This window comes from Bos javanicus, chromosome X (assembly GCF_032452875.1).
Source record: "Bos javanicus breed banteng chromosome X, ARS-OSU_banteng_1.0, whole genome shotgun sequence".
In the NCBI taxonomy this organism is placed as follows: domain Eukaryota; kingdom Metazoa; phylum Chordata; class Mammalia; order Artiodactyla; family Bovidae; genus Bos; species Bos javanicus.
The window spans coordinates 116,174,488-116,191,261 of NC_083897.1; the positions used below are offsets into that span (position 1 = coordinate 116,174,488).

General features: G+C 51.9%; 2 protein-coding genes across 2 annotated transcripts in view; both read right to left on the bottom strand.

Annotated features, from left to right (window-relative positions):
• Window positions 1-204: 204 nt before the first annotated feature.
• LOC133242669 (melanoma-associated antigen B4-like) lies at window positions 205-8,252 on the bottom strand. Its single transcript, XM_061408820.1, has 3 exons — window positions 7,168-8,252; window positions 1,584-1,725; window positions 205-255 (listed from the first exon to the last, which is right to left on the bottom strand). The coding sequence occupies exons 1-3, from the start codon at window positions 8,181-8,183 to the stop codon at window positions 205-207; spliced, it is 1,209 nt and encodes a 402-aa protein (XP_061264804.1). The 5' UTR covers window positions 8,184-8,252.
• Window positions 8,253-10,553: 2,301 nt separating this feature from the next.
• The window catches only part of LOC133242670 (melanoma-associated antigen B4-like), a 53,169-nt gene continuing 46,948 nt past the window's right edge, over window positions 10,554-16,774 (bottom strand). Inside the window, exon 3 of the mRNA XM_061408821.1 lies at window positions 10,554-10,649. Coding sequence (XP_061264805.1) covers window positions 10,554-10,649 — 96 coding nt within the window. The remainder of the gene's footprint in view (window positions 10,650-16,774) is intronic.

A 16,774-nucleotide genomic window follows, 5' to 3' on the forward strand; every position in this document is an offset into this window, starting at 1 on the left:
AGTGACTTAGCAATAACAGCAGTATACTTTCTACAGGCAAGAGACTGTAAGCATGATATGGAGAGCCCTTGGTCTTCAGAGGTTATCTAACATGGCCAACATACATGCTTATGCTGGCACCAAATACTGTGTCATTAATCTGTGAATAATGAATAAGGGGTATGTATTTTTTGTTAAATGTATTTGGTATTCTTACTGCTCTGGCTACACATTCTGATCCAGTAGCTTGAGCACAAGGGCATTCCTTTTTATCACCTAGAACACATTTTGAAGTGCTGAGAAAAACCCTGAAATAAAAGATACAGGGTGGGGACTTTCCTGGTGGTCCAGGGGCTAGGACTCCAAGCTCCCAATGCAGGGGGCCCAGGTTCGATCCCTGGTCAGGGAAGTGGACCCCACGTGCCGTGCCACAACTAAGAGCCAGTACAGCCAAATCAATAAGAAAAAGGAAATGAAATATCAAATATTAAAAGTATTTTTTTTAAAAAGACAAGGGTATGTCTTGGGGTGGGGGTGAAAATAGTATGAGTGCTACAGTAGTTTATAGAGCAGGAGTCTAGCCCCAGCTCTGTCATTTACCACCCAGAAGTATTTCAGCAAAAATCAAACACTGTCTCTATGCGCCTCGGGCTCTCCATCTTGAACTGTGTTTGATAGGCCCTGTCCTATTGGACTGGTGGAATACATGTATTTACAGAAAGCATCTGTCATGGTGCTTGACTCTACTGAGACATTAGGGGCAATGGCGGTTATTACTATGATTATCTTGACCTCAGATAATCAGATGGGATTACATCAGCTGGTTTTTTGTTTTTGTTTTTTTATTGCATCTAAGAGATATCAGGTACTATGCAGCATTCTAACTGAAGGGGGAAAAAAAATACCCAACCTCCTGAATCTAGCAAAAATTCTGCCTAGCAATGAAAACAAAGTAATATGCTGTTTCCAACCCCACTTTACCCTTTTTTCTTTTTCTTCTTGAGGTAGAGAGCATCTCAGCCTCTTCCATAGGATGACAGCTTCTCTGAGAGACTATAATTGAATGGGAAGAGGCTGGGACATTTCTGACTAAATATCACCAGTATAAGCATGAAGACTTCTTAAGAGCAGATGCTCAATTAATGTTTGTGTAAAAGAAGAACCATGAATCAATCATTTGTGATAATTTATATTCTCAAACATTCTTGAAAAACATAAGCAGATTCAGATATATAACTTTTACCTTTACAAAAGGGGAAACTAAACAGAGAGGAAAGTAAACCAAAAACTGACTAGCTTTCAGCTATATCTCTATTTATGTATCAATGTTCTGAGCCTCTTTAGTGTGGTGTCTTTCACATTTCTAAGCATATTCTTATCCTAAAGTGATGTTATTCTCATCCTGGATCACAGGTGATTTAAGGATTTCCAATATGTATTTCAAAAAACAAAACTCTTACCCCTAAATCGAACAAACAGCAAACAATGTGTACCCATGTAAATAATATACTTCTATCATTAAACTAAATAAAGTTTCTGTTGAGAAAAGTAATACTGAAAATTTGGGGGGAAGTCAACATGTTATAGATGCATATTAGGAACACAGGTTGAAAGGCTTTTCCAACCACGAAGGGAAGAACGGGCTTCAGACAACACCAGGGGCGAGAAGAGCGGCTGGATGTGGCCCTGGAGTGGGCACTGGCCGAGGCAGAAGCGCTAGCACTGGCCGAGGCAGTAGGACCAGGCTAGGCCGAGGCAGAAATGCCACACCTGGCCATGGTAGACATGTCAGCCCTGGCTAACGACAAACTGCCAGGCCTGGCAGCAGCAGAAGTGCCAAGTCTGGCCAAGGCAGAGGGGCCAGCTCTGGCCGAAGCAGAAGGGCCATCCCTGGCTGCAGCAGAAGTGCCAGGTCTGGCCAAGGCAGAACAGCCAGGCCTGGCCCTGGCACACATGTCAGCCCTGGCTGGAGCAGAAGTGCCAGGTCTGGCCAAGGCAGAAGGGCCAGCACTGGCCAAGGCAGTAGGGCCAGGCCTGGCCCTGTCAGACATGTCAGCACTGGCTGAGGCCAGAGTGCAAGCCCTGGCTGCAGCAGAAGTGCCAGGTCTGGCCAAGGAAGAAGGGCCAGCACTGGCCGAGGCCAAAGTGCCAACCCTGGCTGCAGCAGAAGTGCCAGGTCTGGCCAAGGGAGAAGGGCCAGCACTGGCCCAGGCAGAAGGGCCATCCCTGACTGCAACAGAAGTGCCAGGTCTGGCTAAGGCAGAAGGGCCAGGTCTGGCCAAGGCAGGAGGGCCAGGCCTGGCCCTGTCAGACATGTCAGCACTGGCTGAGGCCAGAGTGCAAGCCCTGGCTGGAGCAGAAGTGCCAGGTCTGGCCAAGGCAGAAGGGCCAGCACTGGCCAAGGCAGTAGGGCCAGGCCTGGCCCTGTCAGACATGTCAGCACTGGCTGAGGCCAGAGTGCAAGCCCTGGCTGCAGCAGAAGTGCCAGGTCTGGCCAAGGAAGAAGGGCCAGCACTGGCCGAGGCCAAAGTGCCAACCCTGGCTGCAGCAGAAGTGCCAGGTCTGGCCAAGGGAGAAGGGCCAGCACTGGCCCAGGCAGAAGGGCCATCCCTGACTGCAACAGAAGTGCCAGGTCTGGCCAAGGCAGAAGGGCCAGGTCTGGCCAAGGCAGGAGGGCCAGGCCTGGCCCTGTCAGACATGTCAGCACTGGCTGAGGCCAAAGTGCAAGCCCTGGCAGCAACAGAAGTGCCAGGACTGGCCAAGGCAGAAGGGTCAGCACTGGCCAAGGCAGAAGGGCCAGGCCTGGCCCTGTCAGACATGTCAGCTGTGACTGGAGCAGAAGTGCCAGGTCTGGCCAAGGCAAAAGGGTCAGCACTGGCCAAGGCAGAAGGGTCAGCCCTGGCTGAGGCGGAAGGGCCAGCCCTGGCTGGAACAGAAGTGCCAGGTCTGGCCAAGGTAGAGGGGCCAGCACTGCCTGAGGCAGAAGGGCCAGGCCTGGCACTGGCAGACATGTCAACCCTGGCTAGAGCAGAAGTGCCAGGTCTGGCCAAAGCAGAAGGGCCAGCACTGGTCGAGGCAGAAGGGCTGGCACTGGCTGAGACAGAAGGGTCAGCCCTGTCTGCAGCAGAAGTGCCAGGTCTGGCCAAGGCAGAGGGGCCAGCACTGGCCGAGGCCAAAGTGCCAACCCTGGCTGCAACACAAGTGCCAGGTCTGGCCAAGGCAGAAGGGCCAGGACTGGCCCAGGCAGAAGGGTCAGGCCTGGCCCTGGCAGACATGTCAGCGCTCGTCGGAGCAGAAGTGCCAGTTCTGGCCAAGGCAGAAGGGTCAGCACTGGCCAAGGCAGGAGGGTCAGCACTGGCTGAGGCAGATATGTCAGCACTGGCCAAGGCCAAAGTGCCAGCCCTGGCTGCAGCAGAAGTGCGAGGACTGGCCAAGGCAGAAGGGTCAGCCCTGGCGGCACCAGAAGTGCCAGTTCTGGCCAAGGCAGAAGGGTCAGCACTGGCCAAAGCAGAAGGGTCAGCACTGGCTGAGGCAGAAGGGCCAGCACTGGCTGAGGCAGAAGGGCCAGCACTGGCTGAGACAGAAGGGTCAGCCCTGGCTGCAGCACAAGTGCCAGGTCTGGCCAAGGCAGAAGGGCCAACACTGGCTGAGGCAGAAGGGCCAGGCCTGGCCCTGGTAGACATGTCAGTCGTGGGCAAGGCCGAAGTGCCAGCCCTGGCTGCAGAAGTGCCAGTACTGGCTGAGGCAGAAGGGCCAGGCCTGGCCCTGGCAGACATGTTAGCCTTGGCTGGAGCAGAAGTGCCAGGTCTGGCCAAGGCAGAAGGGTCAGCCCTGGCAGAGGCACAAGGGCTAGGCCTGGCTGGTGCAGAATTGCCAGGTCTGGCCAAGATAGAGGGGCCAGCACTGCCTGAGGCAGAAGGGCCAGGCCTGGCCCTGGCAGACATGTCAGCCCTGGCTGAAGCAGAAGTGCCAGGTCTGGCCAAGGCAGAAGGGTCAGCACTGGCCGAGGCCCAAGTGCCAACCCTGGCTGCAACAGAAGTGCCAGGTCTGGCCAAGGCAGAAGGGCCAGCACTGGCCGAGGCCGAAGTGCCAACCCTGGCTGCAACACAAGTGCCAGGTCTGGCCAAGGCAGAAGGGCCAGCACTGGCCGAGGCCGAAGTGCCAACCCTGGCTGCAACACAAGTGCCAGGTCTAGCCAAGGCAGAAGGGCCAGCACTGGCCCAGGCAGACATGTCAGCACGCGTCGGAGCAGAAGTGCCAGTTCTGGCCAAGGCAGAAGGGCCAGCACTGGCCCAGGCAGAAGGGCCAGGCCTGGCCTGGCAGACATGTCAGCCCTGGCTGCACGAGAAGTGCCAAGACTGGCCAAAGCTGAAGGGCCAGCACTGGCTGAGGCAGAAGGGCCACGCCTGGCCCTGGCAGACATGTCAGTACTGGCCAAGGCCAAAGTGCCAGCCCTGGCTGCAGCAGAAGAGCCAGGAGTGGCCAAGGCAGAAGGGCCAGCACTAGCCAAGGCAGAAGGGCCAGGCCTGGCCCTGGCAGACATGTCAGCCCTAGCTGAAGCAGAAGTGCCAGGTCTGGCCAAGGCAGAAGGGTCAGCACTGGCCAAGACAGAAGGGCCATCACTGGCCCTGGCAGACATGTCAGCCCTGGCCAAGGCCGAAGTACCAGCCCTGGGTGGAACAGAAGTGCCAGATCTGGCCAAAGCAGAAGGGCCAGCACTGGCCAAGGCAGTAGGGCCAGGCCTGGCCCTGTCAGACATGTCAGCACTGGCTGAGGCCAAAGCGCAAGCCCTGGCTGCATCAGAAGTGCCAGGTCTGGCCAAGGCAGAGGGGCCAGCACTGGCCGAGGCCGAAGTGCCAACCCTGGCTGCAACAGAAGTGCCAGGTCTGGCCAAGGCAGAAGGGCCAGCACTGGCCCAGGCAGAAGGGCCAGGCCTGGCCCTGGCAGACATGTCAGCACTGGACAAGGCCAAAGTGCCAGCCCTGGCTGCAGCAGAAGTGCCAGGACTGGCCAAGGCCGAAGGTCCAGCACTGGCTGAGGCAGAAGGGCCAGGCCTGGCCCTGGCAGACATGTCAGCCCTAGCTGAAGCAGAAGTGCCAGGTCTGGCCAAGGCAGAAGGGCCAGCACTGGCCGAGGCAGTAGGGCCAGGCCTGGCCCTGTCAGACATGTCAGCACTGGCTGAGGCCAAAGTGCAAGCCCTGGCTGCAGCAGAAGTGTCAGGTCTGGCCAAGGCAGAGGGGCCAGCACTGGCCGAGGCCGAAGTGCCAACCCTGGCTGCAACAGAAGTGCCAGGTCTGGCCAAGGCAGAAGGGCCAGCACTGGCCCAGGCAGAAGGGCCAGGCCTGGCCCTGGCAGACATGTCAGCGCTCGTCGGAACAGAAGTGCCAGGTCTGGCCAAGGCAGAAGGGTCAGCACTGGCAGAGGCAGAAGGGTCAGCACTGGCCCAGGCAGAAGGGCCAGGCCGGGCCCTGGCAGACATGTCAGTACTGGACAAGGCCAAAGTGCCAGCCCTGGCTGCAGCAGAAGTGCCAGGACTGGCCAAGGCCGAACGGCCAGCACTGGCTGAGGCAGAAGGGCCAGGCCTGGCCCTGGCAGACATGTCAGTACTGGCCAAGGCCAAAGTGCCAGCCCTGGATGCAGCAGAAGAGCCAGGAGTGGCCAAGGCAGAAGGGCCAGCACTAGCCAAGGCAGAAGGGCCAGGCCGGGCCCTGGCAGACATGTCAGTACTGGACAAGGCCAAAGTGCCAGCCCTGGCTGCAGCAGAAGTGCCAGGTCTGGCCAAGGCAGAAGGGTCAGCACTGGCCAAGACAGAAGGGCCATCACTGGCCCTGGCAGACATGTCAGCCCTGGCCGAGCCCGAAGTACCAGCCCTGGGTGGAACAGAAGTGCCAGGTCTGGCCAAAGCAGAAGGGCCAGCACTGGCCAAGGCAGTAGGGCCAGGCCTGGCCCTGTCAGACATGTCAGCACTGGCTGAGGCCAAAGTGCAAGCCCTGGCTGCAGCAGAAGTGCCAGGTCTGGCCAAGGCAGAGGGGCCAGTACTGGCCGAGGCCGAAGTGCCAACCCTGGCTGCAACAGAAGTGCCAGGTCTGGCCAAGGCAGAAGGGCCAGCACTGGCCCAGGCAGAAGGGCCAGGCCTGGCCCTGGCAGACATGTCAGCGCTCGTCGGAGCAGAAGTGCCAGTTCTGGCCAAGGCAGAAGGGTCAGCACTGGCCCAGGCAGACATGTCAGCCCTGGCTGCATGAGAAGTGCCAGGACTGGCCAAGGCTGAAGGGCCAGCACTGGCTGAGGCAGAAGGGCCAGGCCTGGCCCTGGCAGACATGTCAGCACTGGACAAGGCCAAAGTGCCAGCCCTGGCTGCAGCAGAAGTGCCAGGACTGGCCAAGGCCGAAGGGCCAGCACTGGCTGAGGCAGAAGGGCCAGGCCTGGCCCTGGCAGACATGTCAGCCCTAGCTGAAGCAGAAGTGCCAGATCTGGCCAAGGCAGAAGTGCCATCACTGGCCCTGGCAGACATGTCAGCCCTGGCCGAGGCCGAAGTACCAGCCCTGGGTGGAACAGAAGTGCCAGGACTGGCCAAGGCCGAAGGGCCAGCACTGGCTGAGGCAGAAGGGCCAGGCCTGGTCCTGGCAGACATGTCAGCACTGGCCAAGGCCAAGGTGCCAGCCTTGGTTGCAGCAAAAGTTCCAAGACTGGCCAAGGCAGAAGGGCCAGCACTGGATGAGGCCAAAGTGCCAGCCCTGGCTGCACCAGAAATGCCAGGTCTGGCCAAGGCAGAAGGGCCAGCACTGGATGAGGCCAAAGTGCCAGCCCTGGCTGCACCAGAAATGCCAGGTCTGGCCAAGGCAGAAGGGCCAGCACTGGCTGAGGCATAAGGGCCAGCACTGGCTGAGGCATAAGGGCCAGCACTGGCTGAGGCATAAGGGCCAGCACTGGCCAAGGCAGAAGGGCCAGCACTGGCTGAGCAGAAGGGCCAGAACTGGCCCTGGCAGATATGTCAGCCCTGGCTTAGGCCGATGTTCCATGTCTGGCCGAGGCCAATGTGCCATATCTGGCCGAGGAAGGATTGCCAGTACTGTCCGAGGCAGGAGGGCCGGGCCGGGCCGTGGCAGACATGTTAGCCCTAGCTGCAGCAAAAGTGCCAGGTCTGGCTGAGGCAGAAAGGCCAGCACTGGCAGAGCAGAAGGGCCAGTGCTGGCTGAGGCAGACGGGCCGGTCCCGGCTGCAGCTCTGGCTCCGGAGCTCTCTACCTCCTCTCTCCAAGAGTCCTCATAACGTGGCTGTAAGGTGTCGGGGGCTGAATCATTGACCCTGGTCAAAATCTGCAGGACTTTTGTCTTGCTGTTTTGTGTGAGCGCTTTAGGACCCCACAGGAACTCATAGCGAGGGGGATCGCTGCTGGGCACCTGGCGGTACTCCAGGTACACTTCCTGCACCAGATCTTGTGTGATGAGCTTCTCGGTGTCTCCAAAGATGAAGTGCCTTCTTCCATCATAGATGTTCAACATATTCAGGAACTTCCAGATGTCCTCCTCAGAGGCGCGGTGACCATTCAGGTAGGTGACACCCAGCAGAGGCATCAGAAGACCATTCTTCGGCAGCCCCCAGTTACCTCTCATAGACTCACTGTCGCTGAGATCTAGGTTGCTCACCAGGGTATAGCAGTGACTGTTGGGCCTGACTTCCTTCAGCACTAGGCCAAACTCCAGCTCCATGCACTCAGAGTCCCTTCTGAAGATCTCAGGGAATTCTTCCCTGTAACTTCTGTGGATAACCTTCAGCATTTCTGACCTCTTAATGAGCTCCCTCATCATATACTTAAACAGCATGTACCACAGCAAACTCTCTGAATCCCTGGTCAGATCTGTGTGACAGCTCTCAGCAGCAGCTGAGGCCTGGGAGGAATTTTCACCTTCCTGAACTTGGCCCTTGGCACCTACACCAGATCTCGAGTCTGCTGTGCCACCGACACCAGATCTTTCGCGTATAGCACCTACAGCAGCACTGGTGGTGCCTTGGGCTCCCTGACGACCCTTCAGGGTGCCAGCAGCAGAGGAGCTTGAGGGAGTGCTCTCTGAATCAGGAGGGGAAAAGGAGGTGGTTTCTTCTTCCCCAAATGTGGTAGCATGATCATGAAGACCCTGGGTCTCAGCCCGGTCTTGTTGACGTTTCTCATGAGCACAGTGCTTACTCTTCTGCCCACGAGGCATGACGGCTGTGGTCAGGGACTGCAGGCAGGGGTCTTGGCCAATAGACAGGAGACTGGGGCACCTGGAGGATGGAGAATGAGGTGACATGAGCACCTTAAAACAGGGAGATTCTACCTTGGCTTCATCAAAGGCCGCCTCTGCAGGTTTCCTTGAGGACACTGCTCTAGGAACCCACAAGGCTCCTGTTTTCCTTGTTAGCCTGTCCCCTGAGAATCCCAAAGGAATAACAGAGGCTTACTTTTCCTCTGTGTCCTCTCAGCCCTGCTTTGGACTTACTGAGGTGACAGCAGGGGCTGGCAGTGGGGTCCTCTCAGCTCATCTTCAGTATTATCACATCAAGTCCTAGTGGAGCCTGGGCACCCTTCTCTCTGCTACTCTGATGCAGACACTTCAGACCTCCACATGATCCAGAAGCAAGTGAAGGGATGCCTCAGTCCACCTCCCTCCCAGGGGATACCCAGTGCTGAGAGCTCAGTAGGGTCTTTTCTATCCTGAGTTCACTGGCATCATCATTCATGGTCCTTACCTTGGCTCCTTAAAAAACTGGGCACTATTCTCCACTTGCTGATTTCTGGTTGCACCTTCAGACTAGACATTTCCCCTCCCCTAGACTTGGTATAAAACAGTAAAGCAGATGTTCAACCTCACAGCCCATCCCTGAGATTTCCTGGGCTGAAATCCAAGGGTTGGGATGCATGCTCTGAGTCTTCACTCAGATTCCTCAACTGAGCTCCTGGCAGAGAACCTCCTCTTTCTCCTGAACTGATACCTGTCTGATAGTAAAAGCCAATCACCCTGTGTCCCCACAGGAGGAAGTGAAGATGACCTCATCTTCTCAAACACGGTCTCCTAAGAATGGAAGCTGTTGCAGGCAGGTTGACGTCCCTGTGGTCCCATCCAAGATCCCAATTCAAAGTTAAATTTTTTTTTTTTTGCTCCTCTTTTCTTCTATATGTCTTTTTTAAAACAAATTTATTTATTTTTAATGGAAAGATAATATCTTTACAATATTGTGTTATCTTCTGCCCCACATCAATATGAATCAGCCATAGGTATACTGTATATCCCATCCCTCTTGAAAGTCTCTCCCACCTCCCACCCCATCCCACCCTTCTTAAGCTGTCAGAGCACTGGCTTTGAGCTCCCTGAGTCATAAAACTAATTCCCACTGGTTATTTATTTTACATATGTTAATGTGTACATTTTCAATGTTACTCTCTCAATCTGTCCCTCCCTCTCCTTCCCCCACTGTGTCCATCAGTGTGTTCTCTATCTTTGCATCTCCAGGCTGTCCTGCAAAGAGGTTCATCAGTACCATCTTTCTGGATTTCATATAAATGCATTCATATATGATATTGCCTTTCCTCTTTCTGACCTAATTCACTTTGCATAAAAAACTAGGAATGAAACTACCACATGAGCCAACAATCCCACTACTGGGCATATACCCCAAGGAAACAGTAATGGAAGAAGACACTTGTACTCAAATGTTCACTGCTGCACTATTTACAATAGCCAGGACATAGAAGTAACCAAGGTCTACATTTGACTCATGACAGGGTCTAAGAGTTCTCCCTCTGCTGACTACTCCCTAGCCCAAAGTGGGGACCGACATGTATTCTTGAGGTCTGCCAGGGATGACGACAGGGAGGATTTGGTCCGAATGATGTGGTGTGGAACATCCCCACAGCCCCCGAGGTTCTCACCATGACCCCTCCAAATCTGAACGCCTCCCTTGCCAACCTGAGGCTGCCCCCTTTGACCTGGTTGCTCAGTTCCCTGAGATGTCCCGGGAAGTGTCATGTCAAAACGCCCGATTCTCCCAGGCCTGAAAACAGGGCTGGCGCTTTATGTGGCCCTGTTTCTTAAGGAAGTGGCCACCATCCTTACTCAGCGTCACAACCATGAATCATGTTGCAGACTAGCTCCCTTTGTTGAACTGGTTTTATTTTGTTAGAGCAAGGCTGTCACTTCACCAAAACCACCTCCAGTGGACACCAGGGGGCACCACAGTTGGCCAACTTACCCGAGGCCTCCTAGAGCCCAGTATAGGGGAGTCACTCAGTAGGGCCCCCTTGCAGTGTCGCACTCTGCTCCTCAGCCCTCAGGGCCGTTATCTAGGTCCTAGACCACCTCCGGGGGTAGAATCCGGGCCTACCCCCACAGACCAACGCCTTAGCCTGAGACACTCTAGACCACATTCAGCCGATAGCTCTGAGGGGCCCACAAGAGCCATATCACAGGGGTGGGATGTGGATGGGTCACTTTTATTACTGGGAGGGTTGGGAAAGTCCCTTCAGCTACATTCAGGTCCTCACCTTGGTTCCGGATGAGTCCTGGACCCTAAGTCTTGCCAAACGGTCGCTGCAGCTACCGCTTGAGCGTCTCTCCTTCGAAGCAGAAGTGGAGGGGAGCTGCGTACGGTCCTACGTTACGTCGCCCGGAGTCGACGGCAAGGGCGGCGTGCTATGGGAACCCCGGTAGCTCAATATTCATCCGTCCCTGGATTCTCTCTCAGGGTCCTCCGTGTGCAGTTTATCAGAGCCCCAAACGCCTCCATCTATCAACACAAGTCCTACAGCCCCCAAACAAAGCCCTTGCCTTCCCAAGTCTCTGCTACTGCTGCTGCTATGTCGCTTCCTTCATGTCCGACTCTGTGCGACCCCAGAGATGGCAGCCCACCAGGCTCCCCAATCCCTGGGATTCTCCAGGCCAGAACACTGGAGTGGGTTGCCATTTCCTTCTCCAACCCAAGTCCCTAGTGGAAGGTATCAGGGCACTGCTCTGAGAATCTCTGCTTGTCAGGAGGGGCACCACTCTGTAAGCCTCCCTCTTTGGGGGAGGGATCCTCTCATTATCTCTCATCGTCCTCATCTTAAGTCCAGTTATGGTCAAGATGACACCCCTCTGCAGACCTGGGGCCCTATCCTGCTAGAGAAGGCTTTGCCCTCCCTGAGTTCACACAGGTGGTATGAGGGGACCACTCAGAAGTAGCTCTTCTGGGTCTCTCAGAGCTAAGAATTTACAGAATGCTGTTTGGCTCCCTCTCCAGCGGTCCCCGCTAACACTCATCATTGTCATCTGAGGTCCTGCTTGGGCTCAGGTTCATCCACCCACGAAACTAGGCTGATCCTATTAGACAGAGGCCTCACCTCACTGAGAATTTCCAGACTGAAATCAACCTGACATCTGGGCCCTGAGCTTCCTGGGGAGCACAGTGACAGAGATTTTCCAGGGCCTCCTTTGATGCAGTGTGTGCTACTGTGAGTGCACTTTCACGTCCTCACATTGATATGTGACGAACCATGTAACTCCAGTCTCTGCTCTATGAAGTTGCTTGTCTTACATCAAGATCCTAGTCTCTGAGAATTCCAAGTTGGGCATCAGGGTGACCCTCATGTGATCGTAGTCCATAAGGGCCTCCGAAAATAGGCAGCGGGGATGCAACTTGAGTCCTTCTGATTCCTCTTGCTCAGCATCCTCACTACATCTACCACAGCCTGGGACTGCTCCTTATACTGATGTAAGATACCTCTTTGGGTGACCACTATAATCAGGAGTCACTGTCTCCACAGTCCTCTTTCATGGAGTTCCAATATCAGCTTCTGTCACTTGATTAAAGGCTTCCTGGGAAATGCATATTCCTATGAACACTTGTGCAGTTACCCTCTAGCAAATCTTGGAGAAAACGGGTCTCAGTCCCCGAAGCGATGTAAGATTAGGAAAATGCAGCAGAAATCAAGGAACTCAGGACAGATGGTATGCTGTCAGAGAAAAAGAGCTGATATATTTCTTCTCCTCAGCCAGATTTTGGGTGTCTGCTTAGTTGCTCAGTCATGTCCTACTCTTTGCAACCCCATAGACTGTAGCCTGCCAGGCTCCTCTGTCCATGGGGATTCTCCAGGCAAGAATCCTGGAGTGAGTTGCTCTCCTCCAGCGGATGTACCAAACCCAGGAATCAAACCCAGGACTCCCACATTGCAGGTGGATTCTTTACTTTCTGAGCCACCAGATTTAGGGTGGTTCTAAAAGATTTACTTTCAGGACCCTCCTGTTGGTCCAGTGGTTATGACTCTGTACTCCCAATGCAGGGGGCCCAGGTTTGATCCCTGGTCAGGTAATTGGATCCTACATACCAGAACTAAGAGTTCATGTGCCACAACTAAAACTTTCATATGCCACAACTAAAGAGCCTGCATGTGGCAACAAAGATCCCGAGTGTCACAGCTAAGACTCAGAGCAGCCAAAAATAAATATTTTTAATTAAAAAAATTAAGTATTTACTTTCTACATAGAAGCATAGCACCTGATAATCTTGTAAGCTCTTGATAACTTGAGGGTGTCTGAATTTGCACATGCAGATAATCATATGGTTACTGAGCATTATCTCTTTCTCTCCTTTATTTCTCTTAATTATTTTGGTTATGTGCTATGTGGCAATATTGATGGTAGGAGAGTTTGGGGGAGAGTGGATACATGTATATGTATGGGTGAGTCCCTTCACTGTTCATCTGAAACTGTCACAATATTGTTAATTGGCTATCCCCACACAAAAAATAAACGTTCAAATTACAGAAAACAAAACTGTGCTTCCAGTGCAAGGGGTATGAGTTCAAACCCTGATTGTGGAATTAGGATCCCATGTTTCAAGGGGCGGTCTTAAGATGGCAGAGGAATAGGATGGGGAGACCACTTTCTCCCCCACAAATTCATCAAAAGAAAATTTGACTGCTGAGCAAATTCCACAAAACAACTTATGAATGATGGCAGAGGACATCAGACACCTAGAAAGGCAGCCTATTGTTTTCGAAAGGAGATAGGACAAAATATAAAAGAGAACACGAGAAACAAAAGAGGTAGGGATGGAGATCCATCCCGGGAAGGGAGTCTTAAAAAAGAGAGAAGATTCCAAACACAAGGAAACACTCTCACTGGCAGGTCTGTGGCGAGCCTTGGAATCTCAGAGGGCAACATAACTGGGAGGAAAAATAAATAAATACATAAATAATTAAAACCCACAGATTATGTGCCTAACGGCAACTCCCAGTGGAACAGCAGCCCAGACACTTGCATCTGCCACTAGCAAGTGCGGGCTGGACAGGGAGGCACCGGCTGCATTGCTTAGGGTAAAGACCTCGGGCCTGAATGCCCCGAGGGCAATCTGAGGGAACTAAATTGAGACAGCAACCCAGACTGTGGGATAGCTATCCCGCGAAAAGCCCTAACCTAAGACACTGCCAGGCTTGCTCACAGAGCAAAGGACTGAGCAGAGCTAGCCAGCTGTGGACTGGCCCATCCCTCACTGGAGACAGGCAGGCGAGGGCAGCCAGAGCCAGAAGGGGGCAATTGCAGCTCCAGAGAGGAATCCTCTACCAAACTGCAAGCAGGCTTCATTGCTAACCAAGACTTCTTGGGATTCTGGATGGTTGACCACAGGGTCAACCAGGAGGATCGCGACCAGAGGGTCAACCAGGAGGATCGCAGCCAGAGATCAGCTCCCCAGAAGAGACACATGGCACACCTGAGAAGACGTGTCCATTGTACACCCAGAAAACTGAGCAGCTGGGACAGGGGAGGCGATAAGACACAGCCTCCAACTGGGGGCAACTGTGCTCGCCAAGCACCTGGTCACCTGAGCTGCTCGGACCTGGGACGGGCACAAAACGCTGGCCCAACCAAGTCTGGGCCTTTGTCGAGTACCTGAGAACCTGAACCTGAGAGGCTTAGACTGGGGAAGTGCATGCACCCCAAGCCCCGCCTCACATAGTTCCCGGCAGAGCAACCTAGAGCCTGAGCAGTGTAGACTGGGAAAGCACATACACCGTGAGTGTGGGCAAACCCAGTGTGGTACGAGCACTCCCCGTAAACATTTGCTTGCAGTATTCCTCCCTCCCCGCAGCACGACTCAACAAGGGAGCCTAAAAAACCTGACCACCACCACCCCCTTGTGTCAGGGTGGAAATTAGACACTGAAGAGACCAGCAAACAGAAGAAGCTAAAATAAACAGAGAGAACTGCTTTGGAAGTGACAAGTGCAACAGATTACAACCCTGTAGTTAGCAATGACTACATAGGAAGGGGCCTTTAGATCTTGAGAAGTATAAGCCGGATCAAGGAACTATTTGAAAATGAACTGACACAACATTGTCCACAAAAGGTCCAGAGAAAGTCCTAGATGTATTTTTACTATTATAATTTTTTAATTAAAATTAAAAAAAAATTTTTAAGTTCTCTATTACTCCTTTAATTTTCATTTTTATAACCTACTATTACCTTGCCAAAAAAAAGACCCTCTTTTTAAACCAAACTTCATATATATATATTTTATAATTTTTGTGACTTTGTTTTTTTAATATTGTATTTTTGAGACTCTAACGTCTACTCTAGATTTTTAATCTTTGCTTTTTGGTATTTGTTATCAATTTTGTACCTTTAAGAACCCAATCTTCAGTACCCATTTTTACTTGGGAGCGAGATTACTGGCTTGACTGCTCTCTCCCTCTTAGGACTCTCCTTTTTCTCCACCAGGTGACCTCTATCTCCCCCTCCCCCTTTTCTCTTCTACCCAACTAGGTGAATCTCTTTGTGTGTTCCGGGCTGTGGAGAACACTTAGGGAACTGATTACTGGCTGGATCTCTCTCCTTTTGATTCTGCCTTTTATCCTCCTGGCCACCTCTGTCTCCTTCGTCCCTCTTCTCTTCTCTTCTCCATGAACCTCTCTGAGTGTTGCAGACTGTGGAGAGCACATAGGAAAATAATTACCGGCTAGCTTGCTCTTGCCGCTTTTGATTCCTCCTTTTCTCCTCCTGGTCACCCCTATCTCCCTCCTCCCTTTACTCTTTTCCATGTAACTCTGTGCACCTCTCTGGGTGTCCCTCACTGTGGAGAAACTTTTCATCATTAACCTAGATGTTTTATCATCAGTGCTGTATAGATGGAAAACTCTTGAGGCTACTGTAAGAATAAGACTGAAAACCAGAGGCAGGAGGCTTAAATCCAAAACCTGAGAACACCAGAGAACTCCTGACTCCAGGGAACATTAATTGATAGGAACTCATCAAAAGCCTCCATACCTACACTGAAGCCAAGCACCACCCAAGGGCCAACAAATTCCAGAGCAAGACATACCACGCTAATTCTCCAGCAACACAGGAACATAGCCCTGAGTTTCAATATACAGGCTGGCCAAAGTCACACTAAACCCATAGATATCTCAAAACTCACTACTTGACACTTGATTGCACTCCAGAGAGAAGAAATCCAGCTCCACCCACCAGAACACCAACACAAGCTTCCCCAACCAGGAAACCTTGACAAGCCACCCATCCAACCCCACCTGCAGAGAGGAACCTCCACAATAAAGAGAAACCACAAACTGCCAGAATACAGAAAGGCCACCCCAAACACAGCAATATAAACAAGATGAAAAGGCAGAGAAATACTCAGCAGGTTAAGGAACAGGATGAATTCCTACTAAACCAAACTAAAGAGGAAGAGATAGGGAATCTACCTGATAAAGAATTCTGAATAATGAGAGTGAAAATGACCCAAAATCTTGAAAACAAAATGGAGTTACAGATAAATAGCCGGGAGACAAGGATTGAGAAGATGCAAGAAATGTTTAACAAGGACATAGAAGAAATAAAAAAGAGTCAATATATAACGAATAATGCAATAAATGAGATAAAAAACACTCTGGAGGGAACCAACAGTAGAATAACAGAGACAGAAGATAGGATAAGTGAGGTAGAGGATAGAATGGTAGAAATAAATGAAACAGAGAGGAAAAAAGAAAAAAGAATGAAAAGAAATGAAGACAATCTCAGAGACTTCTGAGACAATGTTAAACACCCCAACATTCGAATCATAGGCATCCCACAAGAAGAAGACAAAAAGAAAGACCATGAGAAAATACTTGAGGAGAAAATAGCTGAAAACTTCCCTAAAATAGGGAAGGAAATAGTCACCCAGGTCCAAGAAACCCAGAGAGTCCCAAACAGGATAAACCCAAGGCAAAACACCCCAAGACATACTAATCACATTAACAAAGCTCAAACAAATAATAAAAGCAGCAAGGGAAAAGCAACAAATAACACACAAGGGGATTCCCATAAGGATAACAGCTGATCTTTCAGTAGAAACTCTTCAGGCCAGAAGGGAATGGCAGGACATACTTAAAGTGATGAAAGTGAAAAACCTACATCCTGGATTACTGTACCCAGCAAGGATCTCATTCAAATATGAAGGAGAAATCACAAGCTTTACAGACAAGCAAAAGCTGAGAAAATTCAGCACCACAAAACCAGCTCTCCAACAACTGCTAAAGGAGATTCTCTAGACAGGAAACACAGAACAGGTGTATAAACTCGAACCCAAAACAACAAAGTAAATGGCAACAGGATCATACTTATCAATAATTACCTTAAATGTAAATGGGTTGAATGCCCCAACCAAAAGACAAAGACTAGCTGAATGGATACAAAAACAAGACCCCTATATATGTTGTCTACAAGAGGCCCACCTCGAAACAAGGGACACATACAGACTGGAAGAGAAGGGCTGGAAAAAGATATTCCACACAAATAGAGAC